This window comes from Cygnus atratus, chromosome 9, assembly GCF_013377495.2.
Source record: "Cygnus atratus isolate AKBS03 ecotype Queensland, Australia chromosome 9, CAtr_DNAZoo_HiC_assembly, whole genome shotgun sequence".
Taxonomy (NCBI): domain Eukaryota; kingdom Metazoa; phylum Chordata; class Aves; order Anseriformes; family Anatidae; genus Cygnus; species Cygnus atratus.
In genome coordinates this window covers 26,172,653-26,197,137 of record NC_066370.1, presented here as the reverse complement: position 1 = coordinate 26,197,137, position 24,485 = coordinate 26,172,653, and the positions used below count along the sequence as shown (strand labels likewise).

Below are 24,485 nucleotides of genomic sequence, written 5' to 3'. Positions count from 1 at the left end.
TAGCGTTTGTGAATCGCTCAGACATCTGAGGCTTTAAAACCAAGAGAAGTGGTTGTACAAACGGGCAAGTCCAGCATATTCTCTTACAGTTTTTCGTGGCTTTCATTGGCAGATTAGAAATTTTTATTCCATTACAGTGTCTGTGTTGTGTATGAAAATATAACCGATCTTAAATTCTGAGCAGAAATACCTACTTCTGATTAAGAAAAAAAAATGTATTTTTATTTAAATGCACAAAGATCTGTTCCGTGTAGTGTGTCACGGATCCCTATGGGGATCAGAGCATTGTTTGGCACGTGGCGTTGTGTGACCTCCAGGTATTAGGGGTAGGCAACCACAAGCAGTACCTCCAAATGTCCTGGGGATGAACTTCAGCAGCAGCCACGAAGACACAGGTGCTATGAAATGTCAAGTAGCTCCATAGCCTCCATTTAGCCTTCTGTCAATTAGCGTGATTTAGTTCTGTTTGAACAGAGCTTTACAAACATGCAGTGCCCTGAAGTGATGATTATTAGATGTGCTAATGAAGAGAATCATAGAATCAAGAATATCATAGAGTCATCAAGGTTGGAAAAGACCTTCAAGGTCATCTGGTCCAACCATCACCCTGCCACCAATGTCACCCACTAAACCATGTCCCCATGCTCCATGTCCAACCTTTCCTTGAACACCCGCAGGGATGACTCCACCACCTCCCTGGGCAACCCGTCCCAATGTCTGACCGCTCTTTCTGAGGAGAAATATCTCCTCATTTCCAACCTGAACCTCCCCTGGTACAACTTGAGGCCATTCCCCCTAGTCCTATCACTAGTTACCTGTGAGAAGAGGCCAACCCCATAAAAGATGATCTTATCTTTTTAACAACAGTTACAGTTTTGGAAGTTCAGTGTCTGTTAAAGAGTCACTTTGAGTTGTTACTCACAAGGTGTTGGGTTACAGTAGGATCAGTGTTCACAAGTGTTTTCTGACTAGTGCAGTTATTGGAGGGAGGGGTTTTTGTTTTGTTTTTCAAATGAATCAAAAGCTTGAAATTTAGTATCGCTTTTGAAAAGATGTATTGGTCAGCATACTTTCACCTGGATTCCTGTATGCAAATTTTTGTCATTCTGATATCAGTAAACTGGTGGGCTGAGGAGAAAATTCCCCAATATAAATTATTTTTTTCAAAGTTTCGAAAGTAATAAAAATGTTTATACAAATATGTATTGTGGGCATGGTTTTCATCTCTGTATGCCACAGTACTGTATGTAGGGACATATGTATATATGTAGGCACATATGTAGGCACATAAAGCCAAATATTTTTTCAATAAATAACAAAAAATCACCCACAAATCAAATGATTCCCTTCCCTTGCAGGCTATTTTCCTTGCTTGGAGGGAAGAGCCTGCAAAGTTTTAGTTTGATGTGTATCAGGGAGCTCTAAAGGAACCATATAGGTAATCTTTTATGTATTTTCTTTAAAGAAAACAACAAACAAACAAACAAAAAAAAACAGACACAGCCCTCTTCTGTAGTCCCTAAGCACCAGTTCAGGCTGTGGGTTGCTGCAGGCCCCTGCAGTGGGACGTGCTCCTGCATCACCCTGAGACATTACCTGTTAGGACTAAAATGAAACATAGATGCAGAAAGGTGTAGCACTTGTTATTTTTGTTCCTATAACTTCTTTGTTAAGCAAAATGAGAGCATCCAGCTTCTGGAGTCATTGCCTTTTGTGGATATTTCCAGCATTGCTGTGTTTTTCCTGTATGATGATAAAATCAATCAACACAAGTGGCTGGGCTGAAAAATACTGCTAAAAATGAGATTACAGTTATACATAGAAGGTTGGGGGCTTTCAGCTCTTACCTTTGTACAGAGAGTAGTGTTTTACCATAGTGCCAGAAGCTTAGGAAAAACAGCCACCATTCTTTCTGGATCTAAATGTGCTGCCTTACAGTTCCTAGGTGGCTGTACGTGTGTGTTTTCAAACTGCTCCTTAACTGCTCTTACCTCCTGCAGCAGCACAGGCGGGAGTTACTAAAATCTCAGTCAATTACTAAAATCTCAGTCAATTGGGCATGAACACTTTTGGTGTACACCATGTTATTTCAAAAAAGCCCTAAAGAATATGGTACAGTGTAGCTGTGCTTGCTAGTTTATAGAAGGAATACTTCTTAAACACCACCTTGTACTGAACATTGCCTTTTAGAGAAGTTCTCTGACTTCTTGATGTCTAGGAGTGACAACTAGTCATGTTGTTTAATTCACTAGATTTATAGAATGCTTCCCCTAAGAAAGCCAACATAGTTTTATAAATTTTAAGTTGTTTTTCAGGCTCTGTGCAGATTGTTGAGGATTTGATCACTGTATTTAAAACAACAACAAAGTTGTTTTTTTTTTTTTTTCCTTGGCAGTTGTTGGAAGGTACCATAGCTTTGCTCTGTGAGCTGGTGAATACCCACAGAACTTCCCCTCAGGATCTCAGTACTCTTCAGCTGGCTGGTAGAGGCCAAGTCAGAGAGGGGTTATGCTCAGCTTTTCGTGTTGCTTTGGAGCAGTCTGCTCCAGTCGATGTGGGACAATCAGTCGTTCCCAGGCCCTTCAGGCTGTTTTCCTGCTATGCATGTGTGTCGTGCCTGGCTTCACGAGAAACAGAAGATCAATTTGATGATTAGGATGTTGGATAATCCTTTCAGAGAACTGTGGACTGGAGCCCCAGAATGTTTTGGTCCAGTTATTCCTCTCTTTTTTTGAGATCAAGATAGGTCATATCACACCATAATGCAATCATAGCATCAGCTGAAATAGCACATAGTAAATATACTGATAGCATGCAAAAATCTTTTTATAGGGAGAAATGCCACTTGGTATTTTACTCAGAAACATTTTTTTCTGTTTTATTGCTGTTTCTCATCTGTTCAGTTTCTTTCTGAGACATTGCGTTCTTGAGTAACTCTCAAGCGTGCGTTATTTTACAGACCTAAACTTACAGAATATTCACACTTTCCTGAAGTGTATTTGATCTTCTAGATTTAGAAATGTCAACCTCACGTGAAGTTTTCAGCTTCAGGTGCAGTTTTTGATACAGCTTTTCTCTAAAAGGTAGGCAGAGGAAAAAATAAATAATGGGATCAAGGCACACGTTTGCAGCAGACAACACAAGAGTAAACTCCTTTGCATAGAACAGAGTTGTTTGTGACTGGCAGTTGAACTGTGAGCTAGTTTGACTTAAAGTGTATGGTATTCTGCAGAAGTGATATGGCACAAAGCAAATGACAAATACAAACATGATACTGAATATATTACGACTGGTTTTTCTCTTGGTAATGTCTGAGTTCCTTCTGAATTTTTTATAGGAGCTATATATTTTTTTTGATATTGAAGTGTAAAAAATGATTAGTAGAAGAAAAACAATCCAGAAAATCCCTGTGCAAATGTAACTTGACACCTTGTGCCACTGTCTGCCAAGCTCGCTTTTAAGACCAATACATTTTCTGGAATAATTTGCTTTAGAGACTTCAGTAGTTAAAATCATATTTGGAAGGGATATAAACATAAACAATAACCATATGATTATAGAGATAACCTTACTGTAGTTAACCGTGTGAACAAAGGAGGTGAATAAAGGCTTTACAATTTTATAGTATCTGTCAAAACCTATGAGGCCAAAAAATGTTATTCCAATATACATGTTTGTATAAAAAACAACTGCAGAGTATCTGCACACAAACATGTTGAGCTGTGGATGTGCAATTTCTGAATCAGCAAGAATTTTGAAAGGAAACGTCAAGCTCATTAGGAGATCAGCAACAACAATGTTTTTGAGATAGACAATAAAGCTCTTCTCGCTAGAAACGTATAGGAAGATCCATGCTGCCACACTGTTCAGCAGGAATCCTACTATGAAAATTAAACAGTAGACCAGGGGAATGACTGTCTTAGTTATTACAGTGTCGTAACTGCAGTTGTTTCCCGAGGAGTTTGTGCTGGAGTTGAACATCTTACAATATCTTTGTTCCTAGAAGCAGAGGAAAGATTATCTTAGTAAGATAAAACCGTGATGTGCTTTCCATTAATTAGTATGAGATTTCTACTCTTGTTTCAAAGTAAACTTGGCATACTTCTGAGAAATCACATTTTCATTTCCAAGGGGGATGCATAGTAAGTATTTTCCAAGTGATTCAGTCTCACTTTTGGATGATATTCAAGGGCATGCTGCTGTTCTGAAAATCCGTTTGTTTTTAGATTGGACTTGAGTCCGTTGTCTTCGAGTCCTGTACCCTCCTTTTTTGTGTGTGTGAGGAACTAGAAACGGGACTGAGCCACAATGGTTTAGTGACTCTAAGTGCATCACATTAACCCTTAAGGACCAGCATGTATTTTTAGCACTGGTTTAACCAGGAAACATGTGAGGGATATAAATATTCCTTGTACAAGTGTTCTGTTTTGTACACAGTCATGGTAAACATGCTTCTGTTAGCCGAGACTGGGAATAAGTAGTATATGCCAATGTTTTCTAATGCTCACTTGAAGGAAAGCCTTATGTGCAGCTAGCACAGTTTGCTTTAAACTTTTACTTTTAGTAGCACAACGTACAGGAGTTTGCGTATCAGCATGAAATAAAAGCTAGAACTGTGCTCCCAAGTCATTCAGACTTAAATTTTGGATGATCCCCATGAAGGCTCTGAGAAATCAAATCTGCTGTCTGCTTTTCTTCGACAGAAGGCTTCGGGGGATGGATTACCCTCTGTAGGAAAGGCTGAACAAATACAGATATATTGCTGCTTCATTGGCAAATGAAAACTATGGCAACTGGAAACTACATGCCGCAGAGCTGGATGGAAAAAAAAAGGGGGGAAAAAGCCCAGCCTGCCTGTTAGAAAATAAGTGTTTTCCATGTTGCCACAATTCACAGTCAGTGGCTGTTGCCTCTGTGTAGCAGTTCGGAACCTGCATTCAACTTTGCAGTAACTGGAAATGGGAACTCTGTTTCACATAGGTAAAATTGTTTCATTTGGTATATTGTTTTGTGTATCTCGTTTGAAGGTGCTATAAAGGCTGACAAGCTTAGTTGCTGGTTTGGAACTTGCTTTCCAAGTGGAATAATGGAGCATGAATTAACATTATTCACACCCAGAGCCTTCAGTTAATCTCTACCTGGTTGTTCTCCCGTAAGGAGACCTGCAATCCTGTCTTTCAGTTTAAGCTCTAGTTGTTGAGGGATTCGCTTCTGTTTGATTGGGTTTTTAACGGGAAAAGATGGTGTGGTCAGTGGGTGGTGGAATAAAACTGCCAGGTGAACAGGTGTGTAGGATTATGAGATGATAATGGGTAAGGTTTGGGGTGGTACTGCTGGAAGTAGGAGGATCTCTGCTTCTCCCTCTGTGTCCTCAGTCAGCTGGAAAGCGCCAATAACAAATGGCATTTTTATTTAAGGTGTTAACATACTGTAGTTGAAAGCTGTTCTCTTCCCACTGCTGTGTGCGGTGTGTGTGTACTCTTTGTCCTGTAAGGCTGCCCAGGCAGGACCTTCTCTGCATGTGGTGTGCTCAGAAGTTCTTCCTGATCTGTAGGGCTTCCTAAACAAAGTATATGGAGGTGGGTTGTTTTACGCTTGGACCTGGTAGTAGCGGACGTTAAATGACTTGGGAAGTCCATGAATTATTCCTTGCACTGAGGCATCATACTACAAAGGATAATTTCAGGAGCGTGTGATTAAAGATGTGGTAATTACAACTGTGTAAGTGCACTGTCTCTAGCAGCATGGAGGAAACCCTAGACAAATTTCAATTTTGGTGCCAGCACATTTGTCAACTGTCCATGGTTGAAAAAAAAAAAGGCCAAGGCAGACTTTGTAAATCTTTCAGTATCAATGATATATCCTTACCTTTCTTGATTTCACTGCTGTGGTGGTTTTTGTTAAGGTATTAAGGGTCTAGAGAGCCTTCCATTCGCAGGCACAGAGCCTCTCCTCTTGCTGGGTGAGCTGTGTGAAACAGGACAAGACGGTGGTTAGAGCTGTGTGTGCTGCCAGGTAGGACAGCGTAACCCTGGGGTGCTGGGGGCTTCCCCAGTGCCACTCCTGTTTAGCCTACCTAGGGATAAGTACTGCGGGGGAGTCCTGGGTCTTTCAGCAGGACTTCACCATTTGTTAGGGACAGAGCCACAGAGGTAGCAGCCGTGTTCAACCTGGAGCCCACCGCTGTGTGGGTAAGATCGGGGCCTCTTGTCCCTCTCACGTGCATCATGTCATTTGTATTCATGATAAAACGTATCTGCCCTTGTTGTCACCTGGTCAGACGTAGCTCTTTGTGAAAGGCCTTGTCCCTACTTGCTCTCTGAAGGCACCTGGCTGCGCTCCCCAGAGGACCGGAGCTGCTGGGCACACGGTGGGTCCATGGGATGCCATCTCCTGCCGCAGGAGGTCACTGAACTGGTGCGTTCCTCCAAATCAGAAAGTCCTTTGGGGTTTTCTTAAGACACATGACATGCCAGTCCCGATGTTACTGCCGGGGTTTCTATACTGTCCGTCCCAAGTGCTGTCTGCTTTTTCCTCCTGTATGCATCTCATCCCCAAGCCCTACACAGTCACTCCTTCTGTCAGTGTCCCTGCTTAGCATCGCCAAGCACCGTAGTCCCTTGACTGACCTGGTGGACAGGATCTCACCCTGACCCTTAACCACCAGCTCTGTCTGCAGCCCTTTGCCTTGCACAGGACAGCAGCAGTCCTAGCCTGGACTTTTTTTCCTCCTCATTTCTACCTGAAGAGAGCAGCCAAGATGCTCAGATTGAGAGAAACTGGCGGTATCTTGTGGCCAGTCAAATGTTATTTCAACAAAAAAAAAACACACATGGAATAAAGCCACGACATCTTTTGTGACATCTCTTTTTTGGGATTATATTGCTCCTGGCGGTGTGTATTCTTTTGGTTGGCTATATAATTCTTGAGGGGAAGAAAGAATAAATAGAATTTAACTTATTCGTGTAACACGACGTACATAAAACCTTATGAATTTATGATTCTGTGTCTGTGTTTCTCATTCCTTGTGTCTGCAAAAACAATCCCCAAGTTTGTACGTTCAGTGCATTCCCAACATTTGCTGCCAGTGACTGGGCAGAGAGGAGTCCTATTAGCATCCTTCACAGTATGCAGTGTTGCGGTAGAAAGTCTTGACTTTTTTTTTTGTTACAGTTGTAAGTGAATTCTCATTTCAAGATGGATGTAAAACAGCTGTTTCTAAACCTGACACAGAACTGTGTACTGAGCATTTGTTCAGTTTATTCCTCCCTTCCTTCTTTTCCTCCCCATCTTCTCACCATTTAGAAAAAGAAAAAAAAAAAAAGTGGGCTGACATTTTCAGGTGACCTAGTGATGAGGAAAAGAAAGTAACTTGTTATTTCCAGGTTAGATCAAAGCAACTTAGTCTGCTGCACCAGCCTGGAAAGAGGGCAGTGGGGATGAGTTACGTGACCGGGGGACTTGCGGAGGTGCTGAGCACGCTGAGCACCCTGCCCTGCAGCTGGGCTTGGCTCTGGGGCTCAGCGCTCCTGAAGACCACGGCGTTCCAGCTGCCTGAGCCGTGCTCCGTGCGCTGCCTTCCACGGGTGGCTTCTGGGGAGCTCGGAAACGACTTCAGCAAAGAACTTGCTGTTGTTAACGTGTCAGGAGATGGTGCACCACATAAAATGGTTCCTTTAATGCAGACAGCATTTGGCATTGACATCATTTTATAACAGGTTTTCCTGACCAAAATTTTTTCAGACAATTAGATCATATGTTATGTTTTCTCAGCATTTATGATTAATTTCTGGTGTTCTGAAGGACAAAGCCAGTGAGGAGAGCCAACTGGTATAAAGAGCTGTTGTAGATAAGATCGTTTATTTTCTTGTTAAAATAGCAAGCTTTTGAAGGGCAACGTGAGCTCGTTTGGTTGCAGGGTGAGGACACTCGAGGGGAGAATTTCAGTCTTGCAAAAACCGCCAGTAATTGTTTCATTTCTTCTTACTGTCCAGGGGTCCCTGTGCTACTTTTTATGTATGAAATTTAACAGCCTCATTTTCCTGATGAGAAGTTGAAATTTTCATTCTGTTTTCATTTCTGATTTTTAGACAAGGCTCTAAACTATTCTAAGAACGCAGTCTTTTATCTTTGAAAGATTAGAGCCTACATCGGTGTCTGATCCCTGATATTCACACTGAAACCTGGGCAATGCTTTGAGCTGCTTTGTATATGGAATCATTTTCAGATCTAACCCAAATATTCCAGGCTTTTTAATTAAGCCTTACAAAAAAATCTCCAAATCCTTCCTGTCTCCCATCAGTTAAATATTTGAATTAAGCAGCAATGATTCTAAAAGTTAGGACTATGGTACCAGGAACAGTCTGTTGGTGATGTGATTAGAGGACTAAAGAAACCAGCTTTTAGTAGCAATGGATCTATCAAATTTGGAATTATTCCTGTACAACTGTGTCAGTGAAATATTTTAATGACTGATAGTTTTATTGTCCTAAAACTGGGTATTTGAAAGGAGACAAATGTCTCAAAAGATTGTTCCCTTTAATATTCTTTATTAATAGAACGTTTGTTTTTAGTGCCATTTCTGATGTTTTAAATTAGTTATGTTTCCTTGATCAAAAATTAAAACAGAAATAGTTGCTTAAGAAGAATATCTTTTACTGATTACACCTCAACTGTTTACACAAATCCAGAACAATCCTTGTCTGTACAGATCGGCAGCCTTAGGTGCAGCAGCTTTAGTCTGCTCCATGTCTCAGACTAATAGGCATTTGCCTTGTCTGTTGTATTTATTTACAGTTCAATTGTGTTTTAAATAATTTGTTTGTGGCTTGTATAGCACCTGAATGATTCCCTGTTGACCCTTGTTTGTCTATTATTCTTTTTTTAAATTACAACAGTAGTTATTTAAAAGTTTCAAAAAAATGTTCAAGAATGTTAATAACATAGAGAAATGTGTAATGAAGAGGCATGATCTTTCACCTGGAAAGACTTTTCAGCTATCAAATAAATTTACAAAATACACCCTTTACAATTGCCTTACAATAAGAATCGCTATAGGAACGCTATAAGCTGCAGCAGGTCGTTACTTACTGGTTAGAGTGAAGTCTCCTGTTTTTTCTGCTTTACCCATTGGGTTATTCCTTTGCAGCTGGGTAGTCTGTCAGTTCTTTCAGTGAATGCTTTGAAATATTATCTTCATTATCTATGTTGATAGTGATGAAGTTTCAGAATCGAGCTTGATCTCCACAAGCAGAAAGTTGGTGAGCCGCTTCACCAAATGTGGTCGAAATGTCAAGTGCTACAGATGGTCGGTGCTATTTTAGTGTACTTATACGTACTTCCACAAAGATCGGCTTTGAATTGGTTTCAAAAAAGACACATTTGTGCAGTTAGCCAAGCAGTAGGCTTAAGGGTTGCTGTTTTCTTTCCCCAAGCTGTTCCCAGGCCTTGCTGTGACCTTTTCTATAAAGCTTGCTACCCCGATAGCTTCTGTTTTAGTTAATGGGAGTGTCCTGAACAGGAGTTCATGGGGTTACGTCGTGTTTGCTCGGGGCGTGCTCAAATGCCGAGAGGTTTATTCTTGGGACAAGTGATAAATCCCTGGTGTATGGCTATTTTCTTTCTTTTTTCAAATTATTATTATTATATATTTTTTTTTTAACTTAGCCACATGTCTGTCTGTCTTCCTCCCTTCCTGTTCTTCCCATATGTTTACTGGGAGGCTTCAAAGCCAAGCACAAAACTAGCTGAAATATATGGTAAAGGATAATCAAATATAATCTCTTATTAATCTGGGAAAGCATTGATGTTTATATTAAAGTAAAATTTGTAAATGGTATACAGTAGTGTTAATAAACATGCAGTACATGACTTAATCTTTGCTTCACAGTGCACGACCCAAGCCTGCCTTTGGACACACAATTTCCTCATGGACTTTCCTTCTGTGAGCGTGTATCACCTTACTAGAAGGGGCCCAAGTGTGGCCTGCTAATGCTTTGCTGCAGTGTACGCGTCCTGTACTCAGAGCCAAGGCTTGTTATCTTGAATTAATAGTCTCCTTAATTGCATTGAATCTCTCTCAGTGAAATAAGGTGATATCTTCAGAGACCTTAACAAAATTGCCTTTCATTATTGTGAGTGTTCTTATCCCTCTTTTATTTCTGAGACTCCCTGGTTGAAGCCATAACGGTCAATTAATCATTGCTTTCAGGTGATGAATTTGGAGGTTCATTTCATTTAGCGTTCTTATAGTGCCTTATATTTTGTCTCGGCTGAGCTTTGAGCATTCAGCTTCTCTGAGAGTCTGAGTGCAGGCCTGCTAGGCAGCTGCCGAGATGTGGAGGTTTGGCCGCCTGGGGACTGCGGAGGATCTGGGTGTCAGAGGCAGGGCACAGTTGACCTCCTTCAGCAGCCTGCAGCTGGGCGCCCTCCTCTCCTCGCAGTCCCTGCTGCACTACCACACCTCTGGCTCTTTCACCTGTGGCTCCTGCGGGGATTTGCCGGTAACAGCATGCTTCACTGGTACCGTTCTCACAGGTTCTGTCGTGTGAAATATCCTGTGTGCTGGTGGGCGGCAGCTTTAGCATTCCTGTCCTGCGGACTCTGTGTGTCCTGTCTCAAGTCATCAGGCTTCCATTTTCCAGGCAAGTTGAAGGAAATCCATCTGACCTAAAGAGTCATTGCTCTTCAGATGTCTTGGGAGAAAAGAGGGTTAAGCTGGTAGCTCAGGAAGAAGCGGTGAGTGCCAGAGGTTGCAGGTTTTAACCCTGCTCTGACTCGGGCAGCCCTGCAGCAGGGAGCAGACCCCGTCTGCCTGCATGGCTGCTGCAGTGAACCCAGTGGCCCGTGGTGCTTAGAGGAGTGGCTGCTGTGTCCTTTTACTCTGTCCTGCTGCCCCGTGCCATGTCACGCGTGACCGTTCCGCACACCTGCCCTGCACGGCCTGGCCCATTTTGTTCCCTGTGCCAGCTGCTTCCCTGCTTGTCCAGCGTCCTCGCAGTCCTGTGTCCCGTTCAGGCCCTCTCCCCTCTCTGCTGGGGTTTGAAGGGGCCCATTTTCCTGCTTCCCTGCTCTATGCGGGTGTCACGCGCTGCAGACATGGGCTGCGAGCAGCCGGGGGGAGCGGTGTTGTCCCGGGTACTTTGCCAGACCCGGGGGGAGTTTGCAGGGGGTGGCGGGTGGTGCTGACGCGGTGTCTCTGGGGGGCGTCCCCTTACCAGGGCTCCAGCGTCGGTGAGCGTCTCAGGCAGGGCTGGGGTCCTCGGAGAAGCCTGGTGGTCGTGGGATAGCACTTTGTTTTTAGCTGAAGCACACTTCAGGAAGGTATGGATTCTCTTTGATTGTTCAGAAAGCAGAAATAGAGCTTGAGAGGCATCACACAGGTCTGTGAGTCGGCAGCCGCGTTTCCTACGGTGAGCAGGACAGCACTTACTGGCAGCACACACTGTTCCTTCTTACAGCCGGGTCTGTGGTCCGTGATGTGGTCCCGAGTTTTGTCCGGGCCTGGCAGTAGACCAGGCCATCAGCTCTGCAAAGGCAAGCAGAGGTGTGCCGCTGGGAAGCGCTCCGGCTCCTTGCCTGCACTTGGCACGTGCCCAGCCCTGGCTCCCGATGGGCAAGGGTGCCGGGGTGCTGCCGTCTCCTCGGGAGACTCCTGCGAGGCGCCGAGGCTGCCTGTCCTACAGGTCTGCGGGCCTGCAGCCGCGCAGCCCGGGCAGCCCCGCTGCAGCCGGGTGCTCTGAGCGGCGCTGCCCGTCCGAGGCAGCTCGCCCCAGGGCCCCAGGGCAGGTCCTGCCCTGCTTGCTCCTCCTCTGGCCGGCGGTCTTCTGCACCAGGGCAAGGATCAGGCAGGATGATGCAAAAGGCTTTTCAGACCGTCCCCAGAAGGCACACGATCAAACTTTTCATCTCTTTCCATCTACCCTATTGTCATGTTATTTTTGGAGCAAGGAAAAGAGGAGAGGGTCAGATAAGGCTTTGGCTGATCAGAAGAGCTTTACAAGCCTGCAGTTCTCTGAGGCAGGCAGGCTTTGTAATTCCTTCTGTAAAAACCTTTCTTTGTTTTTTGTTTTATTTTTTTGCTGTTGTTTGGTTGTGTCCTTCCCCCCCCTTTTTTTTTCTTTCCCAGAAGCAGCAGCAGCAGAAACCTCAATATCCCTTTTGGGACCAGGATCAACTTTCACATTGTGACTCACAACAAACTTTTTCCAATAGCTTCCTCATCTAAACCGAAAATTGCAGTAAGCAATCGTCCATTTGTGTCCGGAAGAAATCCTCGCAGAGGAGGAAGAAAAGTGTAGTCTGCAAAAACAAATAAGTTTGAAAGGGAAACATAAAATAAGGGTAAGAGGAGCTTCTTCGCAAAGCAAAACTGCCCATAAATTCCTCATCTGCTCCTGGATGCGGGAAGCTTGAGCTAGAGCTAGCTTTTCCGTACAGTGTATAGCATTTTCTTTTATGTTTTTCTGAAGCATAATGTTTCTTCTTGAGCTAGTTAGCTGAACTGCAGTGCGATCACAAGCCTCCGTCCCTGAGTGGCTCAGTAATTTGTTATTTTTCAATCTATAAAGTAGACCTTTCCTAGCTAACTGAGGTGGATGTGAACACAGGTGAGTGGTCTGGACTGCGTGTGTGCTGACCGTGCAGTACTCCTGCCTTGGCTGGAAAAAGCCAGGGCTGGGACCCAGCTGTCCTATCCTGCAGCAGCTGAGCATGGTGGTCCTGCAGGGCAGGAACTGCCCTTTTCCTCAGCTTCGTCCTGTCCTGGGACTGCTTGTCTGAGCAGTCTTGCGCTGTGGTAACAGAGAGAAATGCGTCACACTTACTTCTTAATCTGATGCATGTAAGAGAGAAGATCTTAGCTTTCTCTGGGATGCCGTTGGTCAATAAGTACTCCTCAAGCTAATAACCAAATAAACATTAGGAAATGGTCACATTTGAGTCTTGTACATAGTTGCATACTGACTTTCCTTTTTCAGTGAAGACAGCTATGAAAACTTTAAGTCATGTGAATCTGTTCTTTTATTATAAGTTAAGAACAGTTAATTTCCATGGTCGGCCTGAAAACTTCCTTTTTTAGAGTCGTAAAATCCAAATACCCAGATTCTGTGCTCTACAATGTCTTAATCAGAAAGCCCATGAAGTTATTTGTTTGCACTCAAAGTTGTTGCCCATTAAATGTCTTGGGGCACTGGGGGATTGGCCTGCTAGGTTTTAAAGTTTAATTCTCCTTACATACCAGAGGTTTCCTGGAAGCATCGCATCTGGCAATCATCTCAGCAGTGCAGTGTCATGTTCCCTGCCGTCTGCCATGCTGATTAGCTGATCCTCTAAGCCTCTAAGTCTGCACAGAACTGAAAAGCCACCATGGGGTGTATGTGTCTGTGTGTCTTACTCTTCCAAGAAAGGAGTTGCTTCATGGAGGAACCTGCTGATTTTTATCCATGGTACTCTTAGTTCTTGGCATTGCGGCAGGTAGGTGTGTAGGTAAGCAAGAAATCATTGCAGTGGTATCAAGACCAGGCTCCAGGACTGCAAAGCTGCTTAAAAGATATGCCAATCCTGCAGGAACTAAAGCAGAAAGTACACAGAGAAGACACAGGTGCCATCTCTAGATAGGAATGGTGTAAATCTGTCAGATGTGCATTTGTCAGTGGGATAGAATTTGTGGTTTAGGCACCTCTGGCTTTTAATGAAAGCACGTGGATTGAATGTGCTTATAATACACAAAGGTGCCAGGGCAGGCATCTGTAAAGTAGATGCCGATCTGAAGTTGTTGATTTCCAATACAAGACAAATTCTAGGGCACTTTTGGGTGCATGGTTTTTGCATATTTGGGTTTTGATTACAGGTTACTCTCTATTTGAAAGGCTTGATTTGAATCGAGAGTCCGCCTTGAAAAATTCCTGCCTGCATAAAAGGGGTTCTCTGTGCTTTCTAGAATTTGGTTCCTTTCCTTGTGTCTCCTATCAAATCTTGAGTTGCCCTTATGCAGCCTAGAAATGGAACTTTGATGTTGTGAAGTACTTCTATTCCTTAGTTTGGTTCGTTGTCATTTGGATATCTTTTCCCATCCTTTTCCTCACTGCTGCCCCCCGAAAGAAAAAAGGAAAAGAATGCTTTGAAACAGAAAGTGAAGCATCTTGTTCTTGTCAACGCTGATAACATTAAAGGAAAGCTGTCTTGTGTAATGTGCATATGGTGGAGATGGCTGTTGCTTTTCAGCTGAGTGTAAGGATACATTGAACAAGACGTGCATTGCAAATTAGTGCTGGCAGGACTTTTTTTTTTTTTTTTTTTAACTTTGCATAATAGGATTCTGGAAGTGAGCACTTTCAGCTTTGATGTTGATTGAGTGAATGTTTAACGAACTGTAGTTCTGCAGAGAGAGACTATTTCTCTGAGGAAAACAACACTAGCACCATATTTACGTAAAACTGCTGATTTAGACTGAATACCTCAGAGTAACAGTGTAAGGAAACTGATGCTACAGTTGATTTCCACCATTTGCATTACTGGGGGTTCAGGCTTTCTTTAGAACAGCTTGTTTGCTTCTTTGTGACATAGCGAAGACCACAGCACAATACTCCAAGGAATGCAGCATGCTTGTTCTCCACACCGGCAGGCTTCGTGTTAATCCTTGATGACTGTTCCTACTTCCATGACTTCTCAGAACAATGTCTGCTGAAACTTAACAAGATATTTTCATAACCATTTTTGTTTGGCTCTACTAATGTAATGCAATTGAGCTAAATTCCCAGAATGAGGTATGCAAAGGTTGTTAAATGCAATCTGCCTTGGAGTGGAAGCTTAATCTCATTTTTATAGAGGGATTTTTTTTTTTTTTAAGATTGAATGTTGCCACTTATTTCTTGCAAAGTCAAGGGTTGTTTTCTGTACTTTGCCAAATATTTCTGGGAGTTGCACCCAAAGTATTTTAAAATAAACTGAGTGGAAATTTTGGATGGGCAGCGTGACCTTGCTGCTCAGGCTTGCAGTCTAATACTGTCAGTCACGAACTTTATTGCCCAGAAGGAAATAAAGACGATGGTGTTTGCCTTTAATAATGAGTGAGGAACATGATTTTGCCTATGTGTTTAAAGTATTGAGGTAAAGGAGGAAAAGCTTATAAACAACCCCTAAAAAGGGGCTTTTTCATGCTAAATGTTCAAAGCTGTTCCTGTGGCTTTAAATAGCCATCTTGTTTTCGGACTGTTAGGAATATCTCTTTTCTCCCTCTTACTTCATCTGGTGTATCATTTTTTCCGTCTTGTTTATTGTTAGAAGGAGAACAGTAGAAGCAGAACATGATTTGCCAGGAAACCAGAAGTGAAATGTTAGTGGTCTTCCTCTCTGAAGATCGCAGGGAGCCAGCACATACTGGAAAGGGAAGGCAATTCTAAGTAGGCAAAGTCAACTCAGACACCAGCTGAAGTGCTAGAATGTGTGGGTGCTTGGTAGTTTCCCTGAAGTTGTGCAGGTCTCATGATGCAGCTCAAACTTCATAGTATGAAATTATTTTAAAATGTGGTAATATGCTGAAAGGTAGCAGAATCCAGGGGTGAGCAACTGTGGGGATGACTTCTTTGTGTTGTATGTTATATTATGAAATTATGTCATTGTAGGATTGCTTAAAGGTATGACTGTACTTTTTGGTTTGCAGTGTCATTCTTGGTTAAAGCTTGCCAGAGTTGTTAAACTAAAGCTACTGAAGTACATCAGTCAAAATGCTGCCTTCAGTGCAAGTCTGAAGTCTGCAGCTCCACATGCCTGTGTGAGGTACCAAACGAACAAGAAATGCAGTGCTTTTGGGTGCAAGCTGCAATTCTGTGACGGATTAAATGTTATGGCACAGAGAGCTTTTTGCATGCTTCAGAGAAGTAACCAGTTGTCCAGGGGCAGAGGATTAAGAGCTCTGAGGGTGGGTAGGAAGTCCCGGCTCTGTGTGCAGTTTCACCCTGCTGGAATGATTCTAGACATCAGGGCAAACTGAAGGGTCACTTTGTTATGCAAACATGGATGTTTTTCCAAAATACCAGCCAATTTTAGTATATAAGGATCTACAGATATAGCTGCTGTTTCCAAGGGGTTGGAAAGAAAGCAGTGAGCTTGACTGCCAGAAAGACTTCTGCTGTATATCGTATGCTTTTGGTGTCTTAAGAACAACTGATAATGTATTTTACCCTTAGCCATATAAGCCTTTTTCTTTCCCCAAATCACACATCTCCTAGTCTAGTTTTTTTCTTTATTAAAAAAAATCATTTGAAGTTTTTGTTTGAGCTCAGTGCCTATGAAAGGAAACCATTTTATAGTCCTGCTGATTGACTTCTACATCAGAACCAGAGAATACATGTTCACAGACAGAGACGGGAGAACGTGACAGCGTATCAGGGCACATTGCTCACTGAAAGGGCTCTGGTGGTGGTGGTGGTGATGTAGTTCATGTCTGATGAGGCTGCTGACAGCAGCGAAAGCTGGGGTGGTAGCTTTCACACCTTTGCGAACAGGAATGGGGCTGACAGGTTCAGATTTTTTTGTTCTAAATATGTCTTACCCCACCAAACTATTGCCATATATAAACAATGTCTCTGTCTACCAGTCTTATCAGAGGTTTGTGCCTCATTATCAAAACCTTCTAATGAAGTAGTCAGTGCTTCCAGCCCTACTAAATGTGAAACCACGCAGATTGTATTATATCTGTGGCCAAGCGCCGTGAATTAATTAAAGCAGGATGAACAAGATAAATATTTGTGTAGAATAATCCCGCTCCAAGGCACGCTAATTACAAAAGCACTGCAGGACTTATGGGTTTAGTTTTTAGCCTATCAAAGCTTGCCAGCAAACATTTGCTGCCTAGTTTTGTTTTGCTGACTGGGAGATGCCTCTACATCATTGTTGGGTAGGCTTCGGAGACCTGACAATGATCTGTCTCAGATTGAGCTGGCAGATCTCTGGCCATACCCGTGTGGCACCGCTGTGGCTCACCATGCCCACACGGGGTGTACGGGGTGGCCCAGCAGGCAGAGCTGAGGCTGTCCGAGGTGGGAGCTGACGCACGTCGGAGTGAGCCCCGTCTGGGTGCACTCGTTACACAGCGACAGCTGCAGAGCTCATGAGATTCTGGTGTGTGTCCATACGAAGACACTTTTAGAGCCTTTGGGGGGGGGTTTACTTTCCTTTTTTAAGCTGTTTAGGAAGCTGCACTGGTGGAAAGCCCTGGTAAAGGTAACTGCTAGAAAAACCTCGAAACCAAAGGGCGTATTATATGTAGTGACAAAAGTCTTGTGTGGGTCTTGGTCTAGAGCAGTCTCTAAGTAGATGTTCAAGTAACATTTCTTCCATGGTAGCCCCATGGCGTGGAGACTTCTGGCAGGGCTACTCAATTACAGTGTAATGCAAAGTTTCTGAAGTGAAAACTTTCACCATTGTTCATGAATTGTGCGCTCCTTGCTTTCTTGGGTCTGATTTGCTGTCATGTCTCCACCTGAAAAAACACCTTGCACATGTAGTGTCCTGTTTAAAAAAAAAAAAAAGGAATCTAAGCTTCATGATCAAAACTTGGGCATGCTTCTGTCCTGACCTGTTTCTCTGAAATAGCAGCTATAGATCAAGATCTGAGACTTCCTGTGAACTGCCTTGCACCTTTTTATTTCAACTTGGGCAGAGTACAGAAAATAAGGAACCCCAGAAGTACAACTGAAGGAGTGGGCAGTGAGTCATGCAAGGCCCTGGGGGGGCTGTGAGGGGAAATAGTGTTAGGCCATTAAAACTTGTATCACGGGAGCAAGAAGTAGTGTGCGTGCTGAGGTAAGGCTGCGTGTCAAGAGCGGACTGATCTGGGGGGAAAGCAGCAACATGAGTTTTCAGTGCATTATCACTTGACTCTTGTAACCTTAGTACTGTTTTTAATTTTTTTTTTGGTTCTAAATGGAGCTTTAATTAAAAATCTAGCAATTTTAAGTAACCTAAGCAAGTAATAGACATAGAGAGGAATGAAAGTTCAGAACAGAGAAGTGAACAAAGCAGAGGATGTGTCTGAAAGTGAAGTCCTCAGGCCGTGCTCATTGAATGGTGATGGTTACCCAGGATTCTACCAATAGCTGAGAAAAAGTTTGTTTCAGCAGTGGACATTAATAAACCGTTGCTATGATCAGGAGAAAAGTGCTTTTAAGCACCAAAATTCCATGTAGAATACAGACAGGGGCTCAAGCTTTCTTGCTCTGTATGTATAGGTATCTCTATGTTGCAAGGCAGACAGTGGTTTGGGGTAAATCGGGATAGCCTTTATGGTAGGCAGAACAGTTCAACTCAAAAGATTAATGCTGGAGAAGGCTACAAGAAAGTACAAGTGTGATGATAGCCACTTGTTTTGCATGCTAGGCCATGGGAAGATCTGGGAACCTGCCATAGCGTGAGCTGCCTGCCTTAGCCTTGGGTGGTAAGCAGCATGTGGTGAGCGTGGCACGAGGAGGGACATGAAGATGTTGCAGCCTCATAGTAAGTGATCTTGTTACTGGAAGGTTTTGTCTAGCAATCTCCGTTAAAGCAGAAGACAAGCTGTCTGTACCTGCTGCTTCCTGTAGCTATGCAGATGGTGCAGCAGTGACAAAAGGTGCAAAGCGGAGCCCGGGGAGGGGTGTGTGTGCATTTCTCAGAGTAATTGTCTGGTGCAGTTTAACAAGCCATAAACCCTTCTGTGATTCCCTATTACCTGTGTCGTAAAAGGGAGACCAGAAGTACTCGGTCATCACTTTCTTCAACCATGTAAGACCTAATAAAAAGGTCTTTGATTATTAGTGTCTTTGTGTACATACTGACCTTGCAGTCCTAAATATTACTATTTCACAAAACCAAGCCAGTAGTATGCAGTTCCGCTTAATATGGAGCTTAAGAGAATTTGAACTATGCAACCCAGTCCCCAAAAAGGTTTTCTTAATATAGTTTTGTATATGCATAAACCCATAAGAGTACAAAATAGCAAATTCAGTCCCAGAACTAGCCTTTGATATTCTGTGTGCAAACTTAGTTTTCTACAGAGCTGATTGGAAAATAGGGTTTATTCTGTGGTATTTTGGCTATTTACAGTATTTGTACTTTAAGTAGGATAAATATCCAAAGCATCCCTCCTTTCAAGAAGTGATCACCCCTCAACAATATAAGTAGTTTTATAATACTTGTTTTAATTCAGCTATGTAATCCAAATATTATCTATAGTAGTTACACTTCAGCTTTTTCACTGTGCATAAAATAGAATATAAAACTAAACTAATTGTTGTTTAAAAAAAGAAAGAAACATTTCTGTATAATACTTCATCAGAGGTATTTTCGTGGAATATCTTACTTTCTTATTTGAAAGCTGCATTTTCATTTTTTTTCTATCCTAAAGGGCAAGTCCTTATATGAATAAGGCACTTGATGATGGACTATTGCCATCCTCTGTTTGTGCAATTTCACTACGTTGCATAAGATGCATATCAAAAATACATGCTCAAAACACCCGTCAGCTCCTTGCAATCTACATTTTTTAAGCTGGCTGTTTGTTTAGTTTACGAGGAGCTTTTACTCTGAACAAATCCGATTTAATCCCCAGTGAAACAACAGGACGTAAGCATTGCTCAGTTGACCGCCCTAAATTCAAACACACCCTTGTGGCCTTGAAAGGCCAAATGCGTTCTCCCTCCAGGTCTCCCCGTGCTGGCTGTCGGGGCTGCGCAGCACGAGCAGAAGCCTCGCGGTGGGGTCCTGCCTGCGGGCTGCTGGGCGCTGCCGAGCTGCGGGTGGCGCTCGCGGGTGTGCACCCACAGCCACCCAGCTCGGCCTTGGCGTGCTCTGAACCCGCAGCACTCTGTGCTGGCTGGAGTCAGCTCCAGCTCCTCTCGGGGCTTCCTGGGGCAAGGAGGCACGTGGGGTGTGCGCCGGCCCTGTTCAGTGAGAGCTGCCCGTCTTCATAAAACGCAGCTCTCAGAGGAGCAGGAACTCGTGCTTGCACGTCTGCACCATGCGGCAAGGTCCACGCGCTTCCCGGGGCGGAGGAGCTGCTGTTGCAGCCTTGTGGACCTCGCTCAGCCCTGGTCCACCTGGCTTCCAGGGCGTGCCCTGCAGCCTGCCCGACCTGGTGCCCCCGGCGGGACGAGCTGATGGTGATGAGCACGGGGATGTTGGCACAGCCCGCTGCGAGCTCCTGACCGCCGACTGCTCCTCCGGAACACTGTTGGCTGCTTGCATGGTGGAGGCCCCCGGGCCCAGGGGAAATCGCTTGCGGTGTCCCAGTCAGCGTGAGCTCTGGTGGGGACTCTTCAGGACTTTTTTCTTCTCCTGAGTAGTTTAGTCATTAGTCAACTCTTTCTCACGCAGCAGATTCTGCGTTGGTCCTGTATTACTCCTTTCTTCTTGCCTTGGCTTTGGAAGCTCTCCTTAAATATTTCCTCCAGTCTGGTTGTGTGTCCCACAGCGTGAAATAACAGCCCAGAGGTGCTGCCTGAACTGTCCGAAAGAGGATTTCACCTGCTTATCAGACACCCTGTTAGTTTTTTTGATTTTTTTTTTATTTTTTTAGATTTGCAAGCAGCCAACATAAATAATTTTGAACAAAATTTCCTAGTACCTTAGGTTTTATTCATGCTTTATTAAGCAGGCACAGAAAGTGCTGTGAAACTGAGTTTTCAGCTTTGTGTCTATTGCTCGGTTCTGTCACACGCGAGTCAGTTAACGAATATTTTCTGTTGTGCCCTCCGTTAGCATGAGGGAAGTGAGAATCTAAAGAAGTAATGTTTTTTGTTTTGTTTTTTTGAGAAAAGACCTAAACTAGGATAGTATTTGAATTTCTCATGTTGATATTTTGAAAAGGGATGAGAAGCGCTGCAGCAGGCTTGACCTGTGGAAAGGAGGCTGCTGCTGACGCCGCAGGCAGCGGAGCGGAGAAGCCGAGGAGCTGTTGGCAGGTAGCTGAGCGCCATCTGCACAGGAGCAGCCCTGCAGCTCTCCTGTCCCCTGGCAGCAGCCCCCTGAGACCCTGCTCCAAGGCGAGAGCACGCCCAGCTCTGCTGGACCTGCCTGCAGCTCCGCATCGCTGTCCATCACGTCCTTGTGTCTTGTCGGGGCCGTCGGGCTTGGGGAGAAGGCATGTGAGGCGTGGGGCTCCAGAACCTCTCATGTTGGGACATTAGTGCCACTAGGCAAGCAAAAGTAGCTTCATCCTGATAACGTTTTCTCTGACATTTGACGTTGTCTGTGTTTAAAAACAAACCCTGTACACCGTTTCACCAACCATGGTCCATGTCAAGAGCAGTGCTGTGGTTTGGGCTTGCCAGTGGTGAAACCACCCTTGGGTATGAGTACTTCCCTGTCCCCATCTCTGGAACAGATGTGTGCACGGGTTGGCATGGCCTGCACCTTCAGTGGTCACCCTCTTCCTCCTCCTCCGTAACTGCAGCACATGATGCCTTTTGTCTGGCTTCAGTGTCTGGCGTCGCCAGTACAACCCATGCATTTTTTATTTGTTAAGTAAATTTTTTGCCGTTCTCACATTCTCAGTAACTATTTTAGGTGAAAATATCAATTTTACTGTCTAAAGTATTTCTGCTAGAAAGTAGAAAGGAAGAACTGATATAATATCAATAAGAGTGAAAAATGTATTAAAAATGAAATGAAAATAAAGGAGCATTACTAGACTGAAGTAATTATTGGAATTTGAGCCATAAGGGAAAAGAGCTTCTCTTGGTTAATGAGAACATTCTTTAAATTACAAGATATTGACATTGGATTTCTTTAGTTTCTGTTGACCTTAAGAAAACAAAACAAATTTAAAAAAAAAATAAAAAAACACAAATCCTTCTGAAGTGAACCTGATCTCTGTGTGAATCCAGGCTTTGGACATTTAAGATAGATGTTAGTAGGCTGAAATGAAAAAGCTGTACATGTCTGCGCATTTCTTAATGAACATCCATGGTCAGATACTCAAAGATACATTTTATTTACATGCTATACAAATACTCTCAGAAATTAGCAAAAGTCTCTGTGTGGGTGACTTCAGACATCGGTGTATTCATGGTATATGCGCACTTCTGACCGTCTGACGCTCTGAAGTGACCTAATGCTCTCGCTCCTTGTTCTCATATTTGATTTTCTGAACAGCCTTCGGGAGAATGATCTACACATGAAAAAGTAAATTATTGGATCCAGACAAACATTGCATGCAGAGAGGAACAGCGTCATTTCCTTACAATAATACAAGATTTTATGTGCAGAGTCATCTAGCAGCTTGTCTAGATGACTAAAAGTAAAGGGTATTCTGCACAAATGGTACGGCAGAAAACAAGTGAAAAATACAGCCACTACAACCCTTATACTTTGATTATGCTTTCGCTTTCTGCTTGATGAGCTAATGAATTGCTTGCTTGATTTATAAATGTACCTGGAGATTGCAATATAACATCCTATTAGTACTATCAGGACCACTACAAACATGCAGGTATTGATGTAAATGACAGCTGTATGCCATTTGACTCCCAGGGGTGATTTAAGTTTTATGCAGTCATCTATGTTTTTCTTGGTCGGGTAGCCATTTGTAAGAATCAGATTTGGCAAAGCTAGGAAAGCCATAACTACCCACACACAGGCAGATAAGATCTTAGTGAAGGTGATGCTGTACATCCTGGAGTCTCCAAAGGGCTTCACTACTTTCAGATACCTGTCAATACTGATGAGTCCGAGGAACACAATTGTGGTGTACATGTTGGCGTAAAATAAAACCGTGGTGTATCGGCATAGGAACGAGTTGAAGTGCCATGGTCCCAGCTGGGAGTCCTGAATTATCTTAAATGGGAATGTCAGTGTCATAAGGAGGTCTGCAACCACGATGTTTTTGAGGTAAAATATAAAACTTGTTTTATTTCTGATGTGGAAGAAAATCCATACTGCTAGGCCGTTCAGCAGGATGCTTGCCAAGAAAATGACGAGGTAAAGCACAGGCAGAACAATGGTCGTGAATTCGTTCTGCGTGGAGTTCCCAAGGAAGCCTGTTGTGTGATTCGATGAGGTATTGTCGTCTTGGCTCAGATGGTCATCTATAGGAGCTACAGAAAAGAACAATTTTGAAGTATGTTTTTAGTGTTTTATAAATGGAGCAGTTTTAGAACTGTCCTCTAGAAAATGTCACCTCTCTGGGCAATCCCAGAGGCTGCTCAGGTCAACCAGCTCAGAAAACCTGAGCTTGAAACAGCAGTCCTGAGTATTGCATGTGTTAAAGTAAATGCATCTGTGGCTTTTTAGCCTCTGAGCACAATGGCTGCTGCTTCCTGCTGGAGTACAAAGTGCCTCTGCCAATACTACAACAGGAGAAAAATGCAGTGAGTAAATGACTGTCCATTTGAGCAGTTCTTGTGATACTCATAAGCACCCCTCCTGCCCTTTAATAGGATTCGGTGAACTTAATATGCTGCTTTCGTGCTTTGTACCATGCTATTTTGTATGAAGATAGTCGTAAGTTAAAGTTGTAAATGCTTAATGCTTTCATCCCTTCTTACCATGCCTGCTCCTGTTTTGTTTTCCTAACAGTTCAGGAATAATTCTTTCTTCTGTACATTACCAAAGTTTTCAGGAGGGGTGTTTTCATACAAGAAATTTGATAAATGAGCTTGATAAATGTGAGGATAATGGGCATTTGCAGTGACTTTATAAAATCGTGCCCTAAGTCACCTAATCAGGGAACGAAGCAGGGCATGTGTGTTCATTTTGTAGGCCTGTGCTGCTGCCTCTCCGCGCCGAGGTGCCGGCACAGGGAGGGTGCTGGCAGCGGGGTTATCCCTGCTGTACGATATCCCTGAGTAAGCCGTAGGATGTTACTGACACCTGGGTGTGAATGTTGTGTAGCAGTGCAAGGAGAATTAGTGCAAGAGCGGGGTGTGCACTCTTGGTTGTCTTGGCAGAAGACAATGTTTGAGCTCGGTTGATGTTTGTCAAGAACCAGGACTGTGGAGAGTCTCTTTGGGCCTATTAAAATGATAATTTAAAATTTAATTTACTTAAATGTATTTAAAAATCACAGCCTCTGGGGATTTTAAGGTTTCACATATAAATATTTGTGAGCAAACTTCAGATTGTTATAAATTTTCTGTTTTGTTTTGTTTTTTTTTTCCCCATCAAGAAATTATTTGTGCTTTGAACTTGCGTGGTGAACCGGGACTGCAACCCACAGGGGCAGCACATGGGAGCATTCAGACAACCTTTTCTGAAATGACTTATTTCTTTAAAACGTTGGTAGGAACTGGTAGTAATACTTCAGTATTCAGCACTTCAGTTTCCAACATTATTTTACCTGGCAGTTTTCCATAGGACAAATTGTACCCCATTATTTGCGGTGCTGTAGGTCGTCAGCTGGAACACCTCTCAGGAGTCCCACTGGCGGCCGCAGGTCCTGGAGTCAGCAGGGGCTGTGTCAGCTCTGCATTCTGGGGAAAAAGACTGAAGTTAAAGCAAACCAGAAGTTC

The 24,485-nt window shown here is 43.4% G+C and overlaps 3 protein-coding genes across 5 annotated transcripts in view; 1 reads left to right on the top strand and 2 right to left on the bottom strand.

The window, feature by feature from the left end:
• MED12L (mediator complex subunit 12L) overlaps positions 1-24,485 on the top strand; it is a 140,809-nt gene that overhangs the window by 43,842 nt on the left and 72,482 nt on the right. The gene's annotated exons all lie outside the window — the stretch shown is intronic.
• Positions 2,435-11,823, bottom strand: P2RY14 (purinergic receptor P2Y14). Of its 3 annotated transcripts, none has more exons than XM_035566553.2 (3): positions 6,077-11,823; positions 5,869-5,967; positions 2,435-3,999 (listed from the first exon to the last, which is right to left on the bottom strand). In XM_035566553.2, the coding sequence occupies exon 3, from the start codon at positions 3,979-3,981 to the stop codon at positions 2,968-2,970; it is 1,014 nt and encodes a 337-aa protein (XP_035422446.1). In that variant the 5' UTR covers positions 3,982-3,999; positions 5,869-5,967; positions 6,077-11,823; the 3' UTR covers positions 2,435-2,967. The 3 variants fall into 3 exon arrangements, with proteins under 3 accessions (XP_035422446.1, XP_035422445.1, XP_050568455.1); XM_035566552.2 differs by having other exon boundaries at positions 9,091-11,823; XM_050712498.1 differs by having other exon boundaries at positions 11,217-11,764.
• On the bottom strand, positions 22,027-24,462 carry GPR87 (G protein-coupled receptor 87). The gene is made up of 2 exons (XM_035566549.1): positions 24,314-24,462; positions 22,027-23,063 (listed from the first exon to the last, which is right to left on the bottom strand). Exons 1-2 carry the CDS (start codon positions 24,345-24,347, stop codon positions 22,027-22,029), a joined length of 1,071 nt encoding a protein of 356 aa, XP_035422442.1. The 5' UTR covers positions 24,348-24,462.